At 42.4% G+C, this 25,857-nt stretch overlaps 1 protein-coding gene across 1 annotated transcript; it reads left to right on the top strand.

Annotated features, from left to right (window-relative positions):
• The first annotated feature begins 1,571 nt into the window (after positions 1 to 1,571).
• LOC124036292 (glutamine--fructose-6-phosphate aminotransferase [isomerizing] 1) lies at positions 1,572 to 25,140 on the top strand. The gene is made up of 19 exons (XM_046350667.1): positions 1,572 to 1,657; positions 5,291 to 5,398; positions 5,715 to 5,822; positions 6,030 to 6,155; positions 6,748 to 6,806; positions 6,929 to 7,063; positions 7,163 to 7,224; positions 7,341 to 7,420; positions 7,511 to 7,625; positions 7,822 to 7,985; positions 9,162 to 9,257; positions 9,408 to 9,505; positions 9,722 to 9,842; positions 10,159 to 10,316; positions 15,971 to 16,085; positions 21,280 to 21,407; positions 21,942 to 22,109; positions 22,609 to 22,770; positions 22,889 to 25,140. The coding sequence occupies exons 1-19, from the start codon at positions 1,651 to 1,653 to the stop codon at positions 22,931 to 22,933; spliced, it is 2,055 nt and encodes a 684-aa protein (XP_046206623.1). The 5' UTR covers positions 1,572 to 1,650; the 3' UTR covers positions 22,934 to 25,140.
• The last annotated feature ends 717 nt before the right edge of the window (positions 25,141 to 25,857 follow it).

Below are 25,857 nucleotides of genomic sequence, written 5' to 3'. Positions count from 1 at the left end.
CAATGCAGGTGTAGAAGCACGGTGGCTACGAAAAACTCCCTAGAAAGGCCAAAACCTAGGAGGAAACCTAGAGAGGAACAGGCTATGTGGGGTGGACAGTCCTCTTCTGGCTGTGCCGGGTGGAGATTATAACAGAACATGGCCAAGATGTTCAAATGGATGCACAAGAGGGGATGCATAACGTCCCTTGTTAACTCAATCTTTGTTTCATTAGTCCACAGCACCTTAGTCCAAAATTAAGCTGGCTTGTCCAAATGTGCGTTTGCATACCTCAAGCGACCTTGTTTGTGGCGTGTGTGCAGAAAGGGCTTCTTCCGCATCACTCTCCCATACAGCTTCTCCTTGTGCAAAGTGAGCTGAATTGTTGAACGATGCACAGTGACACCATTTGCAGCAAGATGATGTTGTAGGTCTTTGGAGGTGGTCTGTGGGCTGTTTTTGACCGTTCTCACCATCCTTCGCCTCTCCGATATTTTACTTGGCCTGCCACTTCTGGCCTTAACAAGAACTGTGCCTGTGGTCTTCCATTTCCTCACTATGTTCCTCACAGTGGACACTGACAGCTTAAATCTCTGCGATAGCTTTTTGTAGCCTTCCTCTAAACCATAATGTTGAACAATCTTTGTTTTCAGGTAATTTGAGACTTGTTTTGAGGCCCCCATGTTGCCACTCTTCAGAGGAGAGTCAAAGAGAATAACAACTTGCAATTGGCCTTAAATACCTTTTCTCATGATTGGATGCACTTGTCTATGAAGTTCAAGGCTTAATGAGCTCACCAAACCAAATGTGTGTTCCAATAAATCAGTGCTAAGTAGTTACAGGTATTCAAATCAACAGAATGCCAAGGGTGCCCACATTTTTACATAGCCTATTTTTCACATCTGATTTAATTTCATACAACTTAATATTGTTACACTAAAAATCTTTGTCTGGACAATACCCCAGTACTCAGCTTTTATTAGAAAATGAATGGCATGCCACTGTGATCATTTTCTGTGACGACAGAGGAAATTATTATGCAGCCTTCAAGGGGTGCCCAAACTTTTTCATACGACTGTATGTCCAAACTCAGTATCAAATAGTCCTCGCAAAAATAACATGGTAATTGTTTTTGCGCCCTATTTTACTTTCGGTTTTGCACACCAGTTTCAAACAGGGAAAGAAAATGTTATTGAAAAGACAGTTCACGGCGGTTTAGATGGTACAGTGATTTTCTACACTATACTTGCTTGTTTTGTCACATAAACTGAAATTAAGCCAACTATTACAATGTTTGCAACCAGGAAATAGCGGAGCGAGTCCTGTATAATACATCTTTACAATTTACAGATATAAAGTAATAAACGAATATACTGACAAAGACCTACATAACTATTATCATAAACTCTGAATAAATATTGGTTGGTTGACACATTACAGATTTGCTTTCCATCCCCTCTTGTGCATACGGATATCTGCATCCTGCTGCCACGTCAGGGCTGTCTGTGTTGGCAGGTAAGAAGAAAGAGTGACAGCCGTTGCACCAATAGGAGAAGCGTACTGAGGAGAAACTTGGTTCCCATTCAATAGAATTTTAGGTGGGCGATGACTTTCATCGTTAGATGAGGAACTGAGTCACAGTTAGCTGTAGTTGGCAATCGAGACGTAGACATGTGTGGTGAGTATTTAATAAGAATACATTTAATAATTCTACCTTTGCAACAATTTACAAAGATTATGGAAATTGAAAGTAGTTGTGAGATTAACACAACTGGTTTTGTAGAAGTTCGTCTCAGTATTTGTAGCTAGCTAATGTGGACACATCAGCTTCCATCTCAAATCAAGAGAAGGCTACTATAACGTTAACCTTAACCACACTGATAACCTTATGGCTAATGGCTAACCATATATTTTTTTACCATATATCCAAATTGGACTTTGAATGTGTTATCTAGTGGAAACCCTGCCAGACGAAACAAGTTAACCGATAAAATGATTTATTTAATATATTTTAAATGGGCTTGTAAATTGGCTATCGGATCCATAGATAATGTTTTACAGCTCACAATGTTATCAGACAAATTGAGGGCGGCTAAGCGTTTTGATGTTTATTAGCAGTGTGCTATACACCCATATAATCCATTGCTAGCTACTTGATTGACGCTGTGTTACCGTTCCATAATTCCTGTCATTGATGTTACAGCTTGGTATGATGGCGTCACGTTTTAATAGACTCTATACTAGGATTTATTAGCTACCTTTTCACCAGTTTATACAAACCTGTTTGGTTTTGTCTGATGAGACAGAACGCGCGCATTGCGCAAGTCGTACTGTTTCTTTCATTCGATTGCTAGAATAAATAGACCAACGCTGAAACTGGTGATAGTCTAAATGCCAGTTCTATAGTGATGATCCCACATTGATTCGAATGAATTACGAGCTCATTAGGGTGATACGAAATTATAGGTAACTAAACTATGTTTATTTTTGAACCTGTCTGTGTCTGAATGGTGATGGATTAGTTCTCCACTCTTCACCTCTCATACGCTGACTCTACACCTGGTTCCTGAAGCACACAGTTGTGTTTTGTATAGCCAACCAGTATAAATCATTTGATTCATTAACTTTTGAGGGTGGGGGGGACACTTGGCACTATTAAATCCGTTAGTAAAGAAGGAACACTGTCTTCTCTGTGTCACTTGTATCTGAGTAAGGACAAAAATGCCCAAAATAGATATTCCTCATACTGATCTTCTGCAGACTAATTCCTAAGGAAGGAATAATGATGTCTGACATGCACTGAGATGTTATGAGGGCTCCTTATTTATTCTACTCTATGCTAGGTAGCCTTCGTTCTAAACAAAGCTGAGCCTTGTTTGTGTACTCCCACCTTGCCTTGCCCATTCACCCCCCTGCTACCTTCCTCTGTCACCCTGTGCCCAGCTGCTTTCAATGGATGCTCTGTTGCACTGCTTCTATGGCACTTCTCGGTACATAGTCACTCTTTTTTTCACAGCCCCTCTATATCCTCATCATATTGGGAATTTATGTCGTAGTGTTGTATTAGCCTAAAGAATAGCTACTGTCTCTTTGCGTTCATAATTTAGGCTAGTTTTATTTGACTGGTTTGTTTAAATTAGAGGTCGACCAATTATGATTTTTCAGCACCAATGACGATTATTGGAGGACCAAAAAAAGCCGATACCGATTAATCGGCCAATTAATTATTATTATTTTTTGTAATAGTGACAATTACAACAATACTGAATGGACACTCAATTTGGTTCAATTTGGTTTAAATAATGCAAAAACAAAGTGTTGGAGAAGAACATAAAAGTGCAATATCTGCTATGTAAGAAAGCTAACGTTTCAGTTCCTTGCTCAGAACATGAGAACATATGAAAGCTGGTGGTTCCTTTTAACACGAGTCTTCAATATTCCCAGGTAAGACGTTTTCGGTTGTAGTTATTATAGGAATTTTAGGACTATGTCCCTCTATACAGTTTGTATTTCATTAACCTTTGACTAATGGATGTTCTTATAGGCACTTTAGTATTGCCAGTGTAACAGTATAGCTTCCGTCCCTCTCCTCGCTCCTCCCTGGGCTCGAACCAGCAACACAACGACAACAGCCACCATCGAAGCAGCGTTACCCATGCACAGCAAGGGGAACAACTACTAGGAGGCTCAGAGCGAGTGACATTTGAAACGCTATTAGCGCGCTAGCCATTTCACTTCGGTTACACCAGCCTCATCTCGGGAGTTGATAGGCTTGAAGTCATAAATGGCGCAATGCTTGACGCACAACGAAGAGCTGCTGGCAAAACGCACGAAAGTGCTGTTTGAATGAATGTTTACGTGCCTGCTTCTGCCTACCACCGCTCAGTCAGATAATTGTATGCTTGTATGCTCAGTCAGATTATTTGCAACGCAGGACACGCTAGATAATATCTAATAATATCGTCAACCATGTGTAGTTAACTAGTGATTATGATTGATTGTTTTTTATAAGATAAGTTTAATGCTAGCTAGCAACTTACCTTGGCTTACTGCATTTGCGTAACAGGCAGTCTCCTTGTGGAGTGCAACGAGAGAGAAGCAGGTCGTTATTGCGTTGGACTAGTTAAATGTAAGGTTGCAAGGTTGGATCCCCCGAGCTGACAAGGTGAAAATCTGTCATTCTGGCAGGGCAGTTAACCCACCGTTCCTAGGCCGTCATTGAAAGGCCGTCATTGAAAATAAGAATGTGCTCTTAACTGACTTGCCTAGTTAAATAAAGGAATATAAAAAATCAGCGCCCAAAAATACCGATTTCCGATTGTTATGTTTACTTGAAATCGGCCCTAATTAATCGCCCATTCCAATTTATCGGCCGACCTCTAGTTTAAACCCTCTGCCATTGTTCTTGTTGTGAGTTAATGTATGTGGGTTGTTGATGGCAATGGGGCTGGGCACAGGTAAAGGGGCATATGTAGGCAAACCTCTTTTCATCCTGTCATTTTTGGAATAAATGTCATTGTTTTCAATTGGTATCATATTCCTTTCAGATGAGTTCTAAACCTCACAGTAGCATAACCTAGAGCAGCTCTTGTGTAATGGTAGTGTAGTACCCTACACCTGGTCCTTCTGTCAACATATTGCCCCAATAGTAGAATGCCCTGTTCCACTTTCCACTGAGTCTCCTACATCTCAAGGTGACTCCCTATGTAAAAACCTGTCTGGTAGCCTAACATCCAGGGCAGGCTGTGCCCTCAGCAACTGATGGGTGTGTGAACTACTGTGTAGTTCCACACAACTGTTTCCAATTAGGCCCAACTACCAGCCTGAAACACCATCCCAATCCACAAGAGGTTGAACAAGTCGGACTGCTTTCTGTTCTTGTTTGTTGACTTACTGTCAATGTATACACAGTTTCAGGTCACTGTTATACTGCAATTCCTACAAGATGACTGACTCCATAGCTGCTTTACTTGCGTTACTGTTTGAAAGTTTTCACCTGTGGAAATTCTTGGTGTAGTTGTTGTTTTTAAGGTTGCTGTGAATTTTAATGAGACAGTCATTGAACAGCCTGCATATTACAATCAGCTAGGCTAGCTAGTCAATGGAACTGTCAGCGTCTCCTCCACAATACTCCTATTTGAAAAGAAAGCATGCATATTGTTTTTAGTTTTATTGACTTAATCACAGAAAAACCAAAAGCAAACCAGTATTAGGCTTTGTTCACTTAATCCCTTAAAACAGTTCCTTTGCTGTATATTTTGTTCGTGTTCCCTAGTTGAAATCTGTTTCTCTGTTCCTTCCTTCCCGTCAGGAATTTTTGCCTATCTGAACTACCATGTGCCACGGACTCGCCGGGAGATCCTGGAGATCCTCCTCAAAGGCCTGCTGCGTCTGGAGTACCGTGGCTACGACTCTGCCGGTGAGCTGATAGAGGCTGCTTGTGTCAACACACTGGCTGCGTCTGTCTCCATGTTTATCTGCTGCCTTTCCCTGTCACTGTAGACCCGTCGGCAGGCATCAGTTATTCTGCTGCTTATCTACAGGAGTCCATGTTTTTGTTCTTTCTCTCCTAATGATAAAAAAAATGCCCTAGTCTTGAGCAGGACTATCTAATCACAGTTACATTTCTGCTCTGTCTGCTGTCAGACTGTAGTATGTGTAAAATAACTTCCAAAATCACACAACAGAGGCATATTTGAGTACTCTGTAGAAATACAATTCTCTCTCCTTGCCAGGAGTTGGTATTGATGGCGGGAACGGCAAGGAATGGGAGGCCAATGCCCGGTCTATTCAGCTGATCAAGCAGAGCGGAAAAGTGAAGGCTCTTGACGATGAGATCACCAGTAAGACTACATTTTATGTGTCTTTGATGGCTTATGTCTGTGTTCAGCATTTGTAAGAATGTTTACTGATTAGATAAGTGGATTTGACTGAAATGAATAGAAGGCATATACAGTACAATGAAAATGGCTCAAACCTACTTCATGTAGGGTGCATTTGAATTGATTTATGAAGCTTGCCTTTCAACAGTGTTTGTGTTGGTCCCACAGAGCAGCAGGACATGGACATGGATGTGGAATTTGATGTCCACCTTGGCATCGCCCACACTCGCTGGGCTACCCATGGTGCCCCCAGCCCTGTCAACAGCCACCCACAAAGGTCTGACAAGAGCAACGGTCAGTACTACAGACATTTCCTAAACTTGTTGTAAAATTAAGGCCTCTCTTCGGTGTCGACAACACATTCTCCTAGATATTGACTGACTATATATAGTAAATAGGGATTTCTTTTTTATTTTGAAATGGTATTTTACCCCCTTTTTCTCCCCAATTTCGGTCTTGTCTCATCGCTGCAACTCCCCAATGGGCTCGGGAGGTGACGGTAGAGTCATGCGTCCTATGAAATATGACCCACCAAACCGTGCTTCTTAACCACCCGCTTAACCTGGAAGCCAGCCACACCAATGTGTCGGAGGAAACTCTGCTCAACTGACGACGAGGTAAGAAGTCTTTAGAGCGCGATGAGCCAGGGAAGGACCCCCGGCAAAGCCCTCCCCTAACTAACCCTGACGTTGCTGGGCCAATTGTGCACCGCCCTATGGGACTTGCGATCACGGCCGGTTGTGATACAGCCTGGGACCAAACCCAGATCTGTAGTGACTCCTATAGCACTCCAATGCAGTGCCTTAGACCGCTGCGCCACTCAGGAGGTCCAAATAGGGATGTTTTTATTTTAAAAAGTGTATGTGTGTATCGTCTTTTTCTTTAGAGTTCATTGTCATTCATAACGGAATTATCACAAACTACAAAGACCTGCGGAAATTCCTGGTAAGCAGAGCAACATTTCAACATATTAAATATTTTGCCTAAAGCACTCTGTTTCTTTCATTAATCAAGACTACCAGCAAGAGTTATTAGACTTCCATGACTGACATTCTACCATTCCACAGGAGAGCAAGGGTTATGAGTTTGAGTCCGAGACAGACACAGAGACCATTGCCAAGCTGGTGAAGTACATGTATGACAACCGTGAGAGTGAAGACCTCAGCTTTGCTACTCTGGTGGAGAGAGTGACCCAGCAACTAGTAAGAGCCTGTTTCTCTACAGAGATTCTCCTAAAACTGTCCAGAGATCAGGTCTCGTGACCCGTCTCGTGATTAACACTGTTCTATCTTATCTCTTAGGAGGGAGCTTTTGTCCTAGTCTTCAAGAGTGTCCATTACCCTGGGGAGGCAGTAGGCACTCGGTACACTGCTACTACACTTCTAGTTACTCCTTGTAATGTAGAGGAATACTATCCAGTCATGATGCATCTTTCATTTTCTGTAATGATTGTGATTGTTTGTGTTTCTATGTAAATAGGAGGGGAGGTCCTCTGCTTATTGGGGTGAAAAGTGACCACAAGCTGTCCACAGATCACATTCCTATCCTGTATCGATCATGTACGTTATTAAAGTAACTGTTCTCAATGTCAGAATGGAAGAAGGTAAGCAGCTGTTGTGTGTCTAACGTACTGTATTGTATGTCCCCAGCCGGTAAAGACAAGAAGGGCTGCCCCACCCTGCCCAGGATGGAGCAGGACACCTGCCACACACTCTTCGCTGAGGACAAGAAGTCTGTGGAGTACTACTTTGCCTCTGATGCCAGGTCAGACTCCTCACTCTTTTACTCTATAGTAGTGATATCCCACTCATACATTGTTAGGTTTATTTTAGAATACCCTCAGAATCAGTCTAGACAATTGTTTGGTCAAGGTCTCCTCCTAGGAAAGTGGGAATGAACAACTTCATAACATTTGCACAACAACTAATTGGTGTTGACTGTTGCTCTGTTGTCATGGCAGCGCGGTGATTGAGCACACCAACCGGGTGATCTTCCTGGAGGATGATGACGTGGCAGCGGTGACGAATGGACGACTCACCATCCACCGCATCAAGCGTACAGCCGGAGACCACCCTGCCCGCGCCATCCAGACCCTGCAGATGGAGCTGCAGCAGATCATGAAGGGTGAGGGGAAGGTGGAGGGTAGAGGCTGGGTGCACAGCACTGTCATGGGTAACCCTCTGTAAAGATGATGGCGTTACTGAGGAATTGATGAGAGCCCTAGAATGCTTGTAATGGATTATTATCATTGTCAATATAGTCACAAATAGTACAGTATACAAGGGTGATATTTACTTTGGCCTCTACTGCACTCTACAGTAATAATGTAGAAACAATGCTTGTTATTGCAACACATAGCACTCACACAATTTCCCCTGTCTCTTTCAAGTATCTAAGGCCATATGTGTACAGGTACACCACCATATTCTAATGTTTCAGTATCCTGCCCTGTAATTTTAGTCCAGGAGCCTGTTTTTACTGTGCAGCTGTAAATAGCAGCAGGTTTCAGATCTGTTGTACTTTTGAGACACACACACACACACACACACACACACACACACACACACACACAGCTGGGTGTTTATGGGGATGACTCTGGTCCCCAGGGAAGAGGCCTGCATCAAAGGCTCAGACACCCTGGCTCCATCGCAGAGATCACACCAAGCACTTCTATATTGAGCTCACTGCTTGGAAACATCAGTTTCCTGTGGAGTAGACTGTGACTAAAGCTTTCATGATCTGAATTCTCAGAGTTCTGCTGTAAAGAGATGATTTTCCTCCTGAAAATCAGATTTCTCCCACTTCTCCATGTCTCCAGCAGAGGATGCTGATACACTACCTGTCATTTTCAGGAGACATTCCTTTGAGGTCCTGTCATTTAAGCCCCTGCCTCTCTCTTCTCCTAAGCCTCCATTCCAGGAGCTCTGCTGAAATAACCTAATTTGCATGACCTAAATTACGGTCAGCGCAAAAGCAGTCTGCAAAACATTCTCGTATTTCATTGTCACAAAGGGTGGTGCAAGGAAACCGCCATTTCCCTGTTGCCTCTTGTTTATTTTATTTAGTGAAGACATGCCTGATGATGTAAGTCTGCATTTAAAGACACAAGATCATTGTTATTTATCTCCTGTGTTATTTAACTCCCAACAGCTATAAAAGGCTGAATTAGATCAGCAAAACAACATGGTTTCCAGACTGGCTTACTTTAGTAGTCATTATGTGGCAACAGTAACCTTTACAAAATCTTTTTTTGTGATGTTGTTGAAGACTGAACCAATGTTTTTTTTGAACGCTTTTCAGGTAACTACAGCTCCTTTATGCAGAAGGAGATCTTTGAACAGCCAGAGTCTGTGGTTAACACCATGAGAGGAAGGGTCAACTTTGATGACAACACGGGTGAGATGACAGTTCCAGTGTAATACACAATGTCTGTCATTATATCCATCAAGGTTGTATCCTCATGATCAACTTCTATCTGAATACATACCAAGGAAAGGGATATTTGATTACTGTATTTTGATTGGCTGTTTCTGTTTGTGTCTGTAGTAATCCTGGGTGGACTGAAGGATCATATTAAAGAGATCCAAAGGTGTCGACGGCTCATCCTAATTGCCTGTGGCACCAGTTACCATGCTGGGGTGGCGGTGAGTACCACATTCCCTCTTATAAAGGCAGCAATATTAGGTCACTGGCATAAAATCGCATCGACTAGAGCCTAAGGCTTCAAGATAGGAAAAACAACTATACAAACAGAGACTTAAAAGTAAGTTATTGCTCTGAGTTGTACATGGAAACCTGTTTTTCAGTGTGGATGTTTTGTGTGTCCAGTACTGATGAACAGTGCTAATCTTTCCCTCTAGACTCGCCAGGTACTGGAGGAGCTGACTGAGCTGCCTGTTATGGTGGAGCTGGCCAGCGACTTCCTGGATAGAAACACACCAGTGTTCCGTGACGATGTCTGCTTCTTCATCAGCCAATCAGGTGGGAGGATCGGTGTAATCTGGAAGTGTCTCTTTCTCCAGGGACCTGAACATTGTCACGGTGTCTGTCTTTGTCTGTACACAATACGGCTTGTCTCGTACAAGCGATGTCTCATTCAAGTAAGTGCTCAGCCCTATGCCAATGCACCCAAAGCAATTCCTTTATCTCTTTACTGCTTGTAACTTCATGTGTTGATACTGAACGTATAGGCTTGACGATATCCAGTATTCTTGTCTATAGAACCTGATATTGTAAGCAACCTCCTTATAGTATTTAGCCTTTAGAGTGCTGATTGCATTGCTATCATTGTGTGCAGGTGAGACAGCAGACAGCCTGATGGCCCTGCACTACTGTAAGGAGAGAGGAGCCCTGACGGTGGGCGTGACCAACACAGTGGGCAGCTCCATCTCCAGAGAGACCGACTGTGGGGTGCACATCAACGCTGGGCCAGAGATAGGAGTGGCCAGCACCAAGGTGAGGGGACAGAGTCACTGCTGCTCGTAGCATAGCATTTCTCCAGACTGATGCCTTTCCCGTTGTTCACATACTGTTCTGTAGACACTCTGGCTGTTGAAACAGGAAACCTTCCCTTCACCATCCTCAGCTCTGGTCAAAACAATGTCACTTCTGTGGTGGGAAACGCAGGCAGGTTTTTAAAATTGTACCTTTATTTAACTATGCAAGTTAGTTAAGAACAAATTCTTAATTTCAATGACGGCCTAGCACGACAGATTTTTACCTTATCGAATCCCTGAGTTGACCTTGCAACCTTTCGGTTACTAGTCCAACACTAACCACTAGGCTACCTGCCGCCCCAGGTTGAAGTGTCTGTGAAGACTCTCCATTCTGGGTAGACTGTTAGTATTCTCTCAGGGTAGGGAAAATCCTCTATCCAGCTCCATTGTGTTTCAGTTAGTCAGACGGCACAAAGTTTTTTTGGAGATGAGTGGAACTCACCACTGAGTTCCAAACAGCCTCTGGAAGCAACGTCGGCTCAATAACTGTTCGTCGGGAGCTTCATGAAATGGGTTTCCATGGCCGAGCAGCCACACACAAGCCTAAGATCAGCATGTGCAATGCCAAGCGTCAGCTGGAGTGGAGTAAAGCTTGCCGCTATTGGACTCTGAAACACTGGATATGCATTCTCTGGAATGATAAATTACATTTCACCATATGGCGTCTGACGGACGAATCAAGTTTGGCGGATGCCAGGAGAATGCTACCTCCCACAATGCATAGTGCCAACTGTAAAGTTTGGTTGGGGAGGAATTACATTTACATTTAAGTCATTTAGCAGACGCTCTTATCCAGAGCGACTTACAAATTGGTGCATTCACCTTATGACATCCAGTGGAACAGCCACTTTACAATAGTGCATCTAAATATTTTAAGAGGGGAAGGGGGGGTGAGAAGGATTACTTTATCCTATCCTAGGTATTCCTTAAAGAGGTGGGGTTTCAGGTGTCTCCGGAAGGTGGTGATTGACTCCGCTGTCCTGGCGTCGTGAGGGAGTTTGTTCCACCATTGGGGAGCCAGAGCAAGGAACAGTTTTTACTGGGCTGAGCGGGAACTGTACTTCCTCAGTGGTAGGGAGGCGAGCAGGCCAGAGGTGGATGAACGCAGTGCCCTTATTTGGGTGTAGGGCCTGATCAGAGCCTGGAGGTACTGAGGTGCCGTTCCCCTCACAGCTCCGTAGGCAAGCACCATGGTCTTGTAGCGGATGCGAGCTTCAACTGGAAGCCAGTGGAGAGAGCGGAGGAGCGGGGTGACGTGAGAGAACTTGGGAAGGTTGAACACTAGACTGGCTGCGGCGTTCTGGATGAGTTGTAGGGGTTTAATGGCACAGGCAGGGAGCCCAGCCAACAGCGAGTTGCAGTAATCCAGACGGGAGATGACAAGTGCCTGGATTAGGACCTGCGCCGCTTCCTGTGTGAGGCAGGGTCGTACTCTGCGGATGTTGTAGAGCATGAACCTACAGGAACGGGCCACCGCCTTGATGTTAGTTGAGAACGACAGGGTGTTGTCCAGGATCACGCCAAGGTTCTTAGGAATAATGGTCTTGTGCTGTTTTTCATAGTTCGGGCTAGGCCCCTTAGTTCCAGTGAAGGGAAATCTTAATGCTACAGCATTCTAGACAATTCTGTGCTTCCAACTTTGTGGCAACAGTTTGGGTAAGGCCCTTTCCTGTTTCAGCATGACAATGGCCCCTTGTGTAAAGCTGTATACAGAAATGATATGTTGAGGCCGGAGTGGAAGAACTTGACTGGCCCGCACAGAGCCCTGACCGCAACCCCATCGAATACATTTGGAATTAATTGGAACACCAACTGTGCGCCAGGCCTAATTGCCCAACATCAGTGCCCGACCTCACTAATGCTCTTGTGGCTGAATGGAAGCAAGTCCCCCTACCAATGTTCCAACATCTAGTGGAAGCATTCCTAGAAGAGTGGAGCCTGTTATCGCAGCAAAGGAGGGACCAACTACATATTAATGCCCATGATTTTGGAATGTAAGGTTCGACAAGCAGGTGTCCACATACATTTGGTCATGTAGTGTACTTAATTTTGCAATAACAGGACATTTATGCCAATATACTGCACGGTTGGTTTTCTGTGTAGTTAATGCAAACCCTGAAGCACTTGGGGACTAATGTCAATACATAGTGCATGTACAGTTGAGGTCTGAAGTTTACATACACTTAGGTTGGAGTTATTAAAATGTTTTTCAACCACTCCACACATTTCTTGTTAACAAACTATAGTTTTGGCAAGCGGTTTAAGACAACTACATTGTACATGATACAAGTAATTTTTCCAACAATTGTTTACAGACAGATTATTGAATTTATAATTCACTGTATCATAATTCCAGTGGGTCAGAAGTCCACATGCACTCAGTTGAATGTGCCTTTAAACAGCTTGGAAAATTCCAGAAAATTATGTCATGGCTTTAGAAGCTTCTGGTAGGCTAATTGACATAATTTGAATCAATTGGAGGTGTACCTGTGGATGTATTTCAAGGCCTACCTTCAGACTCAGTGAATCTGCTTGATATCATGGGAAAATCAAAAGAAATCAGCCAAGACCTCAGAAGAATTGTAGACCTCCACAAGGTCTGGTTCATCCTTGGGGGCAGTTTCCAAATGCCTGAAGGTACCACGTTCATCTGTACAAACAATAGTACACAAGTATAAACACCATGGCCGTCATACCGCTCAGGAAGGAGACGCGTTCTTTCTCCTAGAGATTAACATAATTTCATGCGAAAAGTGCAAATCAATCCCAGAACAGCAGCAAAGGACCTTGTGAAGATGCTGGAGGAATCCTGTACAAAAGTATCTATATCCACAGTAAAAATGAGTCTTATATCGACATAACCTGATAGGCCGCTCAGCAAGGAAGAAGCCACAGCTCCAAAACTGCCATAAAAATGCCAGACTACAGTTAGCAACTGCACATGGGGACAAAGATCGTACTTTTTGGAGAAATGGTCTGGTCTGATGAAACAAAAATATAACTTTTTGGCCATCATGACCATCGTTATGTTTGGAGGAGAAGGTGGAGGCTTGCAAGCCGAAGAACACCATCCCAATCGTGAAGCACGGGGGTGGCAGCATCATGTTGTGGGGGTGCTTTGCTGCAGGAGGGACTGGTGCACTTCACAAAATAGATGGCAGCCCCCCCGCATAACATCTCAAGACATCAGTCATGAAGTTAAAGCTTGGTTGCAATTTCAATGTCCCCAAGCATACTTCCAAAGTTGTGGCAAAATGGCTTAAGGATGACAAAGTCAAGGTACTGGAGTGGCCATCACAAAGCCCCGACCTCAATACCATAGAAAATGTGTGGGCAGAACTGAAAAAGCGTGTGTGAGCAAGGAGGCCTACAAGCCTGACTCGGTTACACCAGCTCTGTCAGGAGGAATGGGCCAAAATTCACCCAACTTATTGTGGGAAGCTTCTGGAAGGCTACCCAAAACATTTGACCCAGGTTAAACAATTTAAAGGCAATGCTACCAAATACTAATTGAGTGTATGTCAACTTCTGACCCACTGGGAATGTGATGAAATAAATAAAACCTGAAATAAATAATTATCTCTACTATTATTCTGACATTTCACATTCTTAAAATAAAGTGGTGATCCTAACTGACCTAATACAGGGAATTTTTACTCGGATTAAATGTCAGGAATTGTGAAACTGAGTTTAAATGTATTTGGCTACGGTGTATGTAATCTTCCGACTTCAACTGTAGTTAACCCCTCTGTCTCTTGAAATGAGAACTTCCCCTGAGAAGTTTCTGGATCCTTTCGGAAGAGGTTATTTGAAACCCCTATATGCCACTGCCCTACACAAAACGCATAGTGCCTGATATTCTCATTTTTACACTGTAAAATGTAGGAATCCATGGTTCCCCTCCTCTACTCTGAGCAGTCATCCTACAGTGAGTTCCATTCAGCAGTGGAGTTCCAGTCCCAGCTGCAGAGAAAACGAGAGGCGGGCCCCTCCCTTCTCAGGCTTGGCTCAGGGACCCTCCAGTAGGTCCAAGTCTCCAGCACAGAGCAGAAAGCCTTCAGAGCACGTCTCAGACTCCATCCTTTACTGTTTGGCTGGCCCAGGCCCACACACCCAACCCAGAACAGCATAGCTCATCACGTCAGAGGAAATGAAGTATTTCACCCACTGCTCAATACACGCTCCCGCTGTCTCTGTTTTTTGGTAACTTTTCATAATAATAATATTATTTAGATGAACTTTCTGGGGGACATTCAACTGGATGCTTCTGAAGTTTTGTTTTTATGATTCGTCCCAGAATCGAAGGCTTTCCTCAGAACTAGGCCTGCTGAACAACGTCCGGGTGAATGAAGGGGGTGGTTTTGCTCAGCTCCACACCTCTTGTATATATTTCACCACTCACTTCACCGCCTTAGCCAAACAATGGTGATTGTGGGAGTGAATGTAAGAAAATTAGAGCCTCCTGTAGTCTTTGTCCAAATAGAACATTTGGAGCATGCTTGTACACTTTAAAATAAAAAATAAAAATGTATTTTATGTAACTGCTTGTCATGCTGTATTGCCTGACATGAGAAGGAATGCTGCAGCAGATTGAGGCCTCTGGGACATGGTTGCGTCAGTGTGTGACAGGCTAGCATGTGGCGTGAGCTGCTTTTCTCTGTCCACATTCTGGACAGAGTGATGGGGGCTTTAACATGGAAGAGGACTGTGGCTGTGGCTTTAATATGTGGATTAAATGCACTGCCACAAATCTGAGTGGATGCCAAGGATTGTCAGAGTTGTGAGGCCCTGTGGTTGCACTGCTGTCAATGAAAATAGCTGCGTGAATGTTTTACAACCATGCCCTTGGGCCTTGGCTTTAGATGCTGGCACTCCTGTGTCCAGGGGTCCCGTCAAATGACTTGGCTCCTCTTGAAGAACATTGATTTAAATCTCCCAAACGGGTTCAGCGAGTCTTCTAATATCATCCTCCCTCCCTCCAAGAGTAGGAAGGATGATGACTGCAGGCTTGGGCTGAGATGTGGGGGTTTGTGAGTGGTAGTGCCATTTTTCAGAAGCATAAACATGAAGCGCATCATGGTTTTACTCTCTTCAGTTCTAGTTAAGACCAGCTGTTTACGTGCTGTTTGTTTTTCTGGTGTCTTATTGTGAGGGGATGTGTTCATCGGTAGCGTTGCCAGATTGTGTGCTCATAATGCTAGCTAGCTCTCCACTGTCCTGTCCTGCAGTAAAGGGCATATGGGTGTCCAGCCCAGCTCTCCATCCACATTTCATCAGGTCCACATTATTGTGGAGCTGGAGACCAGCGCTGGCAACCAGAGCAGGTGGACAAGACGCTACAGCTCCAATAACTGTACTGCAAAGCAAACAACGGGGGGATTTGCCAACCCAGGCGTGTTGCTGAGCTCAGGGTTCTGTCAACTCTGGCCCAGGATAGAGAGCGATGACTGTTAGGATGCCTTTTGTTTAAATCCAGCAGCCCTAGATAGGTGAGAATCACATTTCTGAGAGGGAACAGCAGCTGGGCGACAACTGGGACCTCAAGCTTTCTGTACTGTCTGATTTCTCCCGGAGCGTTAAATGCATTATGTCTGTGTGTATTCTGTTTTGCAGGCCTACACCAGTCAGTTTGTGGCTCTGATCATGTTTGCGCTGTTGATGTGTGATGACAGGATCTCCATGCAGCCACGGCGACGTGAGATTATCCAGGGACTGAGAGTTCTGCCAGGTAGGCCAGACCACATGCACATCTTCCAAGACATTGCATTGTACTGTTCATGACCATAAACGCTAATGTCGGTGTGACGCTCACAAGGGATGTGCAGATTCTTTGACACTTGTTGTACTGACCTACTGTAATATAGACAGCAGTAGGTAATGGTCGGGGTTAATGGTCGGAGTTGGGTACAGTGGTTCCTCCTTTTAAAAGTTGTCATACTGCAGCACACCTTGTGGTTGGCGTTACTAGAGATTTTAAAACTTTTTTTTTGTAAGAACATAGTATATGGGATTGATTTTAAGATGTTGCTTAATTAATTTGATTAACATTATGGTGTTTCTATTCCAAGAAAAACTAAACCCTTGGGGTTTCCGTTAGGATGTAACGGAAAATATGCCGCCATACAACGTGATGGTTGGGAGTAGGCTACAGTTCTAAGAACATAAGAGGATTGGCGGATTCAAAATTAATATCTAAGGGTCATAACATTTCCACACTGTAATTGTAGTGTAACCAATACCCAAACGGTGATTCAGTGAAAATAAAAATCTCATTAATTTATCAAGACCAGTCCCCATGCTTGTCTCAGAGCAGCGAGAAACGATGCTGAAATAGTTATTGCTTCGAAATCTTATTGCTTCTAACTTCAATATGCTTTTAAAATAAATTAGACCTACACCACTTCAGCACATTACTCAACACTAGTGAGACTCATTTTTCCTACAGTAGGCTTACAGTACATCTAAATAAAAATATGTTGTTTCAATGACATGACTCCGCCAATAGTTACATTTAGAGGATTTGAGGATTCTAAATTAATATCTAAGGGGCATTTTTCATTAGGATCTGTGAGAATATCGAAGTGGCATTTATATAATTCTAAATTAATAATATAATAATTGCTTTGTTTAAAAATGTACAATATTTTGGAGATTATTTTCTTTTCATTTAACCTAGAGTGAGTGAGGGGGGGGATAAAAGCCATTCTTGAACATGGGGTGAGACATTCTCACAAATTTGTAAATAAAGAAAATTTGATATTTAGAATTATTTCTGGAGAAACCAAAAGCCGCCTCATGTATCTCCTGGTGGCGGCTGGCACGAATATTGGACCAGCATCTGTTGCAATGCGGTTTGCACTTCGATGCAGTGTCTTAGACTGCTGCGCCACCTGGAAGGCCCCATCCACAAAGTTTTTCATGCTGATCAATTGCCTTGCACAAAGTATCAAAATACAGAGAGGTGTTGGTAAAGGTATATTGATTGTCCTGCTAATAGCTCATAATGGAGTATTATAATACTGTACATGGTGTCCAGGTCAGGATAACCAAAACATTTCTTTATTAAATACTATCAGAGTGAATGTTGGTACTTATTTATTTTGATCCAAAGCCATGAATGAGTGAGTCACTGCGCTTTATGTAGGTGCCAAGGCGATATGATTGTGCCATCAACTTAATTATGAATAACTTTTATATTTTGTATATATTTTTTTAGATTCAATTTTTTTTTTTTTTTAAATATAAAGATTTGTAATCTGAATAAAGGGAAAAATAAGATTTGTGAAGGCCAAAACATTTTTTTCTGTTTTTGAAGGGAGAGAAACACTGGGCCAATTGTGCGCTGCCCTATGGGACTCCCAATCCCGGTCGGATGTGATACATAATACTTTTCCCCCTTCCACATGTATTAGATTCCAATTGATAAATGCATTTTTTTTTTATCAATTAGGATATTTGAGTTTAACCACAATATTTTATCTATTATTTGTTCTGTTTTCTGGTGGATTAAACTGAAATTGCAACCAATCACGGCCGGTTGTGATACAGCCAACCTAACTAAGAAATACATTTGACGATAGAATTCTCCCCCCACCCTCATATTAGGCAAGTCTATTGTCCTGCTAATAGCCCAAATGGCACTGTACAACATGACTGTGTGTTTGGAAGAGTATTTTCCAGTAAGCAACTATTTGTTTACCTTCATTAGCCTACTTTGTTCCAATATTTCTGTCATTCTGTGATATTTATTCCCATAGTAATTTGTTATGGATCTGTAAGGAAGTAGACATCTCTGTTTTGAAAGAGTATTTTTACCATTTTATTAACGAAAGCATAAAGATGCTGATAAAGCATATACTGTACAGTACTTCATCTGGCATTTTCCGGTTGAATAAGGTCGCCCACACGCACTTTAAACATTTGGATAATAAAACATTTAAATTATTTTGAAGATGGAAGCCATTTGCATTTGTTTGTTAGGCTACTGTGCAGTCTGACAAGTAAACATGGTAAAGTGCCTAATTCCTTACATAAGGGAGAGCAGACCATGTCCAGACTTTCTCGGTGACCTCAAATACTCATTAACTCTTTCTTTAATGCTTTTTCGCATTGCATTAGTCACAGACAGAAACTTCTGAGACACTGTATTAATGATGAACACCTGGAGATTCACTGGTAAGCCAGATTTGCCTCAGGATCCATCCCAGTTGGTATTCTGTGTCTACTTGTGGTATCTCTCTTCAGTTACACATCCTTGGAATATCAGAACAGTTTAACGGTCTGGGCGGCCCTTGCTGTGCTCTGATCCATGTGCACCTTCATCAGATGAGCAGAAGGGTACTGCCCTGAGCCCCCATCGTTTACAGTGGCCTATGATAGAAACGGTAGATTAATTAAATGTGACTCAAAACACACAAATGCTGTGTACACATAAGAATCTAGCAAAACTAACCACTTTCTTGGCAACCATGCGTTTTTTCGGTGCGGCCTGTTGTCCAGCCCTTTGTCCACTGATCTCCACGGATGGTTGTCGACATGGTTGTAAGCTCTGCAAAAACACATTCACGTTTTTAGCTCACAATAATTTTTTATTTAACCTTTATATATTGATTTTATTACGCTGTATTCCTACACATATATAATGCACTGAAATCAAAATACCTTTAGTTTTGGTGATCCTCTCAGCTCTGGCTCATTTTCAAGTCCTCTTGAAAATCCTATCTCTGGAACGGTTGGCACCATAGAAAGAAGCTGGCTTGATGAAAACGATGTTCATTTCGTCTGGGGGATGTTCACACCTACAGTAGCCGGGCTATGAAGAGTCTATTGTCCTGCTGATAGGGCTACACCTACAAAGTACACTGTCCTTCACTACTGTAAATAAAAACATAGCATCTTGTTTACATTCTTTATTGTAACCACAATGTCACAAATAATTTGTAACTACCTTTCCAATTACTTTTAGAGTTTGGGTTTTACAAATGTGCACTTTTCATGCCAATTTTCATAAAATCCAGTTTGGATTTAATAACTTTTGACTGACGCCTATAGTGAGAGGTCTAATTCTTTAATATTTAATAATATCTGCCCTCTGAATTCACTTCTAAGGGGCTTTTTTCATGCAATTTATTAGTTCCATTGTTTTATTAGTTCCATTGTTTTATTTTGAATGTGCAGACCGGCACTAAGAACAGCTAAAACGTTTCCCTAGTCAGTGCTGTTATTAATGCAATGCCCCTTAGTGTTGGTCTGTGCTACCCAGTGGTTCGGGGGTCCACCCTCCCTTCACCATGGGCTAGGTCTGTCTTCTGTGCTCTGCTCTGCGGCCCGTGCCTCCTGCCCTCGTGCCTTGAACCTTGTGCGTCTACCCCTATCTCAGGGTAAAGCTGGAGAACTGCAAGGCAATCCAATTGTGCGCCACTCTGGAGCAATGACCAATATTTATTGTCATGCAAGAAATGTTGTTTGCAGAATTCTCAGCCTACTACGCTTGTGAAAAACAGGGTTGATAATATATGTAAGAATATCTAAGGGACATTTATATCCTTCTAAATTCATTAATAATAATAGATTTGTTTTCAAATGTAATGTGAGCGAGGAGAAAGGCCATTCTTGAACATGGTGAGACATTGTTTTTAATTTGTTATTTAGAATATATATCTGTTTTTAGAAGGAGAGAAATCAAAATCCTACCATCACGTCACGGTCGCAGCCGGCATGAGTATTGAACCAGCATCTATAGCAACGCAGTTTGCACTCTGATGCAGTGTCTTCGACCGCTACTCCACTCAGCCGCTGTACAACGTGACCGGTCGGGAGTAGTCTACAGTACTATAAGAGCAAAATGATCCTAACATTTCCACACCCTAATTGTAGTCTGTTTCTCTTAAAATAAAAACCTTAGTCTAACAACAGTAAGTAATACAGATGAGTAGTAACAAAATATGTTTTTCCAGGTGTGTGCTGCAGGACAGAGGAATAGTAATTATTACACTATTGTTCTAAATTCCATCAGTACTTTCATCATTCAGTTCATTTGAAATTACATTTTGAAGTCGTGCACAATTATCAGTTTCAGTGTGTCTTATGTCACCTATGCATTGTCAGTTAGAGACACAGTAGTGCTTTGGGACCCAAAAGTATAATCAGTGCTCCAACTCCCCCCTGCTCTGGTCTGGAGCAATGAAGTAGTGATGCAGGATACTGTAATAAACCACAAATGACCTCTTAAGTCCCGCAGCATAATCGCAAAGCTTTTAGTTGAGAACCACTGTAATGGTCGGAGTCAGGCAGCCAGAGAGAAATGGGGAAAGGACATTCATGTTCGTAGGCCTCCTGGGTCTGTCTTCGTTATCTGGCAGCCACGTCGCTCCAACTTTACTGTTTTTGTATGCTTTGATATCAGAGAGCTAATGCAAGGGCTGGGCTGTGGAGGCTTCCTCAGGGAGAGGGAGAGTACAGGGGAGAGGGGGGAGGTTTTAGTAGCTGGGTCAGTCCTGGCTATTTGCCCTGGCACACTCCCCTGGACCCAAAGCCTATGATGGGATCGGGTTTCCCTTATGGTAAGCTAATTTGGTTCGGAATGCCACACTGCTCTTTCCCCTGACCCAAGCCCCCATTGACCCCAGCCTCCAGGACCTGTTAACAGTGGCTTGCTGGACTGTGCCTTAGGATGGGTGTTAGAACTGTAAACTGTCTCATCCAGGGGGTTGGTGTGATAATCTATTTTCTGATGTGTTTGAAGACATTCAACAGATCATTACGTTTTTGTTTCTCCCAGATGTATTGGAATATTATCAGCTAATATGATCTACCTCCTTTTTGTCTGTTTGTATTTGTCTATCTGTGTGTGTGTGCCTTCTCTTGTCCCTTCTCTCACTGTGTGTGTGTATATGCCTGCTCCTGTCCGCTCTCTGTGTCAGACCTGATCAAGGAAGTGCTGAGTCTGGATGATGAGATCCAGAGACTGGCTGCAGAGCTGTACCAGCAGAAGAGTGTTCTCATCATGGGCCGAGGCTACCACTATGCCACCTGCTTGGAGGGAGCACTGGTCAGCTCACCTACCTCTATTTCCCATTCATAAAGCTATCATAATGTGTCTTCAGACATGAATTCTACTGGAAACTCCATTCTCAACTCCTAAATGAGATTATCATCACTTTCTAATAGCCCACAATAAGCCTCTGCACAGCTGTGTAGAAAATATTCTGCGCCAGAATCACGTAAGCCCTAGTGGAGCCTAGCCTGCAGGAATGTCTGCTAAAGTGTTTTGGATCACAGCAACTAATTAGACTGCTCTAGAAACGTCTCTCTTACATAATTGCAACAACACTCCACATTATTTATGGATTCTTAAAGTACTATGTATTGGCAATCCTCCAGTATCTCAAAAAGAGGCACACCAATGTGAAGGGAAATTGTTTGCTCAGTGTGCAGTACTCCTCAGTCTGTCCTAGTGTTCCCAGGCCAGTCTACTGATCCCTTTAGAATTTAAGATACTTGGGTTGAGTGTCTTTGTGTATGGGAGTCGCAGTGGGTGGCTTCCTATCTGACTGAGGTGTTTGTGCCTCTCTCTCCTCTCCAGAAAATCAAGGAGATCACGTACATGCACTCAGAGGGCATCTTGGCTGGGGAGCTGAAGCACGGCCCTCTGGCCCTGGTCGACAAACTCATGCCCGTCATCATGATCATCATGCGAGACCACACCTACACCAAGTGTCAGAACGCACTGCAGCAGGTGGTGGCCCGCTCGGTAAGAATTGCCAACACGTGCAATATTTCGAAACACACGATTTAGCTTTCCACCCCCCAACTGTTTGAAGGTTGGAACCACAGTAAACCATTGCCAATTATGTTATCTGGTTGTTAAAATGGTAGATTTTTACCACCTGTTGTAGTGACCACTTACCTTCCAGTGTAAAATAAATATGACTCAAAGACATAGATATTAATGGCTTTATGCACACATACTTTACACATTAGATATGTTATAACAGTAATATCAAAAGGACCTCACTATTCCATTCACCACAATAGTGGGAGGAGTTATTTCACCATGACATCACCACTCTCACTAATCGACCACAGATGTGGAACTGAGTTTTGGGTTTGCGACATGAAAATAAAGTGAAAGCAGGTATTCTTCAGGTGAAGTACCAAACTATCACGTTCACATTTCCAAACCGAACTCCAGGTAAAAGGAAATGACACGCGGCGTTGTCCTGGAAACACACCATTTGTTTTGTTTACAGGGCCGACCCATCGTGATCTGTGACAAAGATGATTATGAGACTGCCAAAAGTTCGAGCCGCACCATCAAAGTGCCGCACTGTGTGGACTGTCTGCAGGGCGTTCTGAGTGTCATCCCCCTGCAGCTGCTCTCCTTCCACCTGGCTGTGCTCAGGGGCTTTGACGTGAGTACTGCATGGTCACTGAGTTGGGTTCTTGCTGTAGGCCTTCATAACAGGTAGTTTATTTCTTAGGGTTATAACTTGGCAAATTTAGAAATATCTAACTCTTCTCCCAATACAGGTGGATTTCCCAAGGAACCTGGCCAAATCTGTGACGGTAGAGTGAAACATGCCATTTGAAGCCCCAAAAACCCATTTCACTTCACACACACACACACACACACACACACACACACACACACTACGCAGGAACAGCTGTCATATGGATACCAAGAGGAGCAGAGAGAGCACACTTTCCTGTTTTATGTCTTGTCATATTTTTATGCAATTGTTACTCTTGTACTCTAAACATTCTGTATCTCTGTCACTTCTCTCAAAACACATTTGAAGGCATTGTTATGAATTGTATTGCTTTTTTGTCAAGTGTGGTAAGGTAAGGGTTGGCAGTAATGTTGGCATTTAGGAGCTCACGTCGGTTACTGGAGTGCATGCAGTTAATGATCCAACTAAAGGAAAGATGCAAAAAATATCTATTTTGGATGATGCCGAACAGTGCTCAAAACTGAAATGTGCACATCTTTTCAATGTTTACTACTTGCAGCTGTTTTTTCAGTTAATTCAGCTGTTTGTTGGCTGAAGTCGAGTCTATAGGAAAGTCTTACTGAAGTTTCTGGTTCTTTTGGTGTTTCATTGGTGCAATGATTTTGTCTATTGAGATCAGTTTTCTTTGGCAGCTACAACATCTATAACCGTCATTTGAAATGTTTCTGTTACTTTTGTGTATGTTGAGTGATGTCTTAAATCATTCCCAGTCCTATTGTAGTCCCAACTCTAAATCTGAAGTGCTTCCAGGAAGAAAGTCTGTTAAGTCATGCATTAGCCTACTGACCTGTGCCAGAGGTTGAGAACTCCCCCTTGGTTTTCCTCGGAATGCCATAATGACAAATGATTTTTGACTTGTAACTTGTAAAAGTTTTTGAATGTTTTATAGTACAACAAGAAACTTGTAACATGCTTGCTTGTGTATACTATTGTGTAACTTTTTTAGTCATTGGCTAGGTTACAAAAGCAACTTGCAGTGATGCACTCCTTGTGGTTTGGCAGACCTCCTATAGGAGAGTTAACAAACTCTCGCCTAAACCATGTGGAGCATCTGAATGATTGACTGTCCTGGCATAATAATCATGCTTTTAAAATTCTAACAGCTACTGTGTCTGAGTGACATGATTTGAATAATTTACCCAATCATTTGAAAGATGGCACCGTACAATGTTAGACATCTACAATGAAGACTAGTGAAATAATGAAATTATCACTTATCTCTCTAAGCCTATGTTACTGTCATTGTGACTTGGTGGAAGTGTAGCAATATTCAAAACTCTTCAATTTCACTGGTCTTGTTGACCTATTTTCTGCCTTGTTGCTGAGGAGGCTCAATGTGGGTCTCTGGTCTACCATATAACTCTAAATAGAAGAAGTACCAAGTGAAATGAAGTTGCTGCTCAGAGTGCTATTTGCACCAACATTTTGCCTACCCCATGCCCTGCCACCATACCAATTTTAATTGCAATATTGGGACCATTTTTTTTTTCCTTTCTATTAATTTGTACGTGTCGTCTCATTTTGTTTACTTGGTAGAGAGCTTCTTTTTGATCTGAATGTGACTGACATTCAAGATGTCCCCTGTACCCAAAAAAGGTCACTATTTTACAATCGCTTATGCAGTCAACAACCAAAAAACCTTTTCTATGTTAAATTTGCTTTGAGTAACCAAAGGTATGGTTTTAGAGATTATGTTCGTAGGGGTTTGTGTGTACTGTACGTGGTCTGTCCAGAAGAGGCCTACAGGGAAATACAGCAAGCTTGTTAAAATATGTAGCTGCTATTGTAGATGGAACTCAACATGTCAGCTGTGTGCTCTCCCAAATGTCTAATAAATTAGTTTTTTTATAAACCAAGGTTGAAGCAAAGCAGATACACTGGTTTGCATGTAAAATCACAGAGAAGAAAAATACTTTCTAAATAATGGGCCATTCTAGTTATTTTATTTTCAGTTTAAGATCTTTGTCTTGCTGTTGCAATCAAGCCTTAAAATTTGAGTTTTTAGGCAAATCACCTGAAAAGTGGTCTCTATTCAGCCTGCATCTGTTTCTTCTTAATTGTATTGCATTTACTGAGCCAGTGTGTACTGTATGCGCCCACGTTGACTAAGGACCCTAGCAAAGACCCAGTTTTAAACTGGACATGGGACTATTAGAAGTGATTTTGTAACCCATGAACCGCTTTAGGGTCTTTCTATAAATAACAGGGCCAACGTGTGACATTGGGATCAAAATTTCTAAATGGTTTGAAATAAAGGCTTTTCATGCAGTTCCACATGTGTACTTAAATGAATAAAAGTGAATACATGCAAATTGACTCCACTCCTATACAACATGGGCCTAGGACTATACATCTATTAAGCAAGGTTCATACAGATATTGGCATGTCGAATTCAGGACTTTCAGGGACTTTTTCAAGCACTTAATTGTAATTTTCAAAGACCTTTATGTTATACAAATGTTTAATTTATATAGTGCCTTCAGAAAGTATTCAAACCCCTTGACTTTTTCCACATTTTGTGTTACAGCCTGAATTACAAAATGGATTAAATATATTTATTTCTCACCCAACTATACATACACACACTACTCCATAATGACAAATTGAAAATGAAATACAGAAATATCTCATTTCCATAAGTATTCACACCACGTCATTACGTTGTAGAAGCACCTTTGGCAGCGATTTACAGCTGTGAGTTTTCCATACCCAGATTGTACATTTTCCAATTCTTTAAGCGCTGTGAAATGTTTTTGATCATTGCTAGACAACCATTTTCAGGTCTTGTCAGATTTTCAAGTAGATTTAAGTCAAACTGTAACTTGGCCACTCGGGAACATTCACTATCTTCTTGGTTAGCAACTCCAGTGTAGGTTTGGCCTTGTGTTTTTAGGTTATTGTCCTGCTGAAAGGTGAATTAATCTCCCAGTCTCTGGTGAAAAGCAGACAACCAGGTTTTCTTCTAGGATTTGACCTGTAGTACTTAGC

This window comes from Oncorhynchus gorbuscha, linkage group LG05 (assembly GCF_021184085.1).
Source record: "Oncorhynchus gorbuscha isolate QuinsamMale2020 ecotype Even-year linkage group LG05, OgorEven_v1.0, whole genome shotgun sequence".
NCBI classification, from domain to species: domain Eukaryota; kingdom Metazoa; phylum Chordata; class Actinopteri; order Salmoniformes; family Salmonidae; genus Oncorhynchus; species Oncorhynchus gorbuscha.
Note: the sequence above shows the minus strand (reverse complement) of the source record. Positions and strands in the feature narration are given on the sequence as shown.

Excerpts from the sequence above, each read along its gene's own strand:
- LOC124036292 (XM_046350667.1), top strand. Across the intron at positions 5,399-5,714 it reads CCGTGGCTACGACTCTGCCG|GAGTTGGTATTGATGGCGGG; the intron begins GTGAGCTGATAG and ends TCTCCTTGCCAG. Across the intron at positions 5,823-6,029 it reads TCTTGACGATGAGATCACCA|AGCAGCAGGACATGGACATG; the intron begins GTAAGACTACAT and ends TTGGTCCCACAG.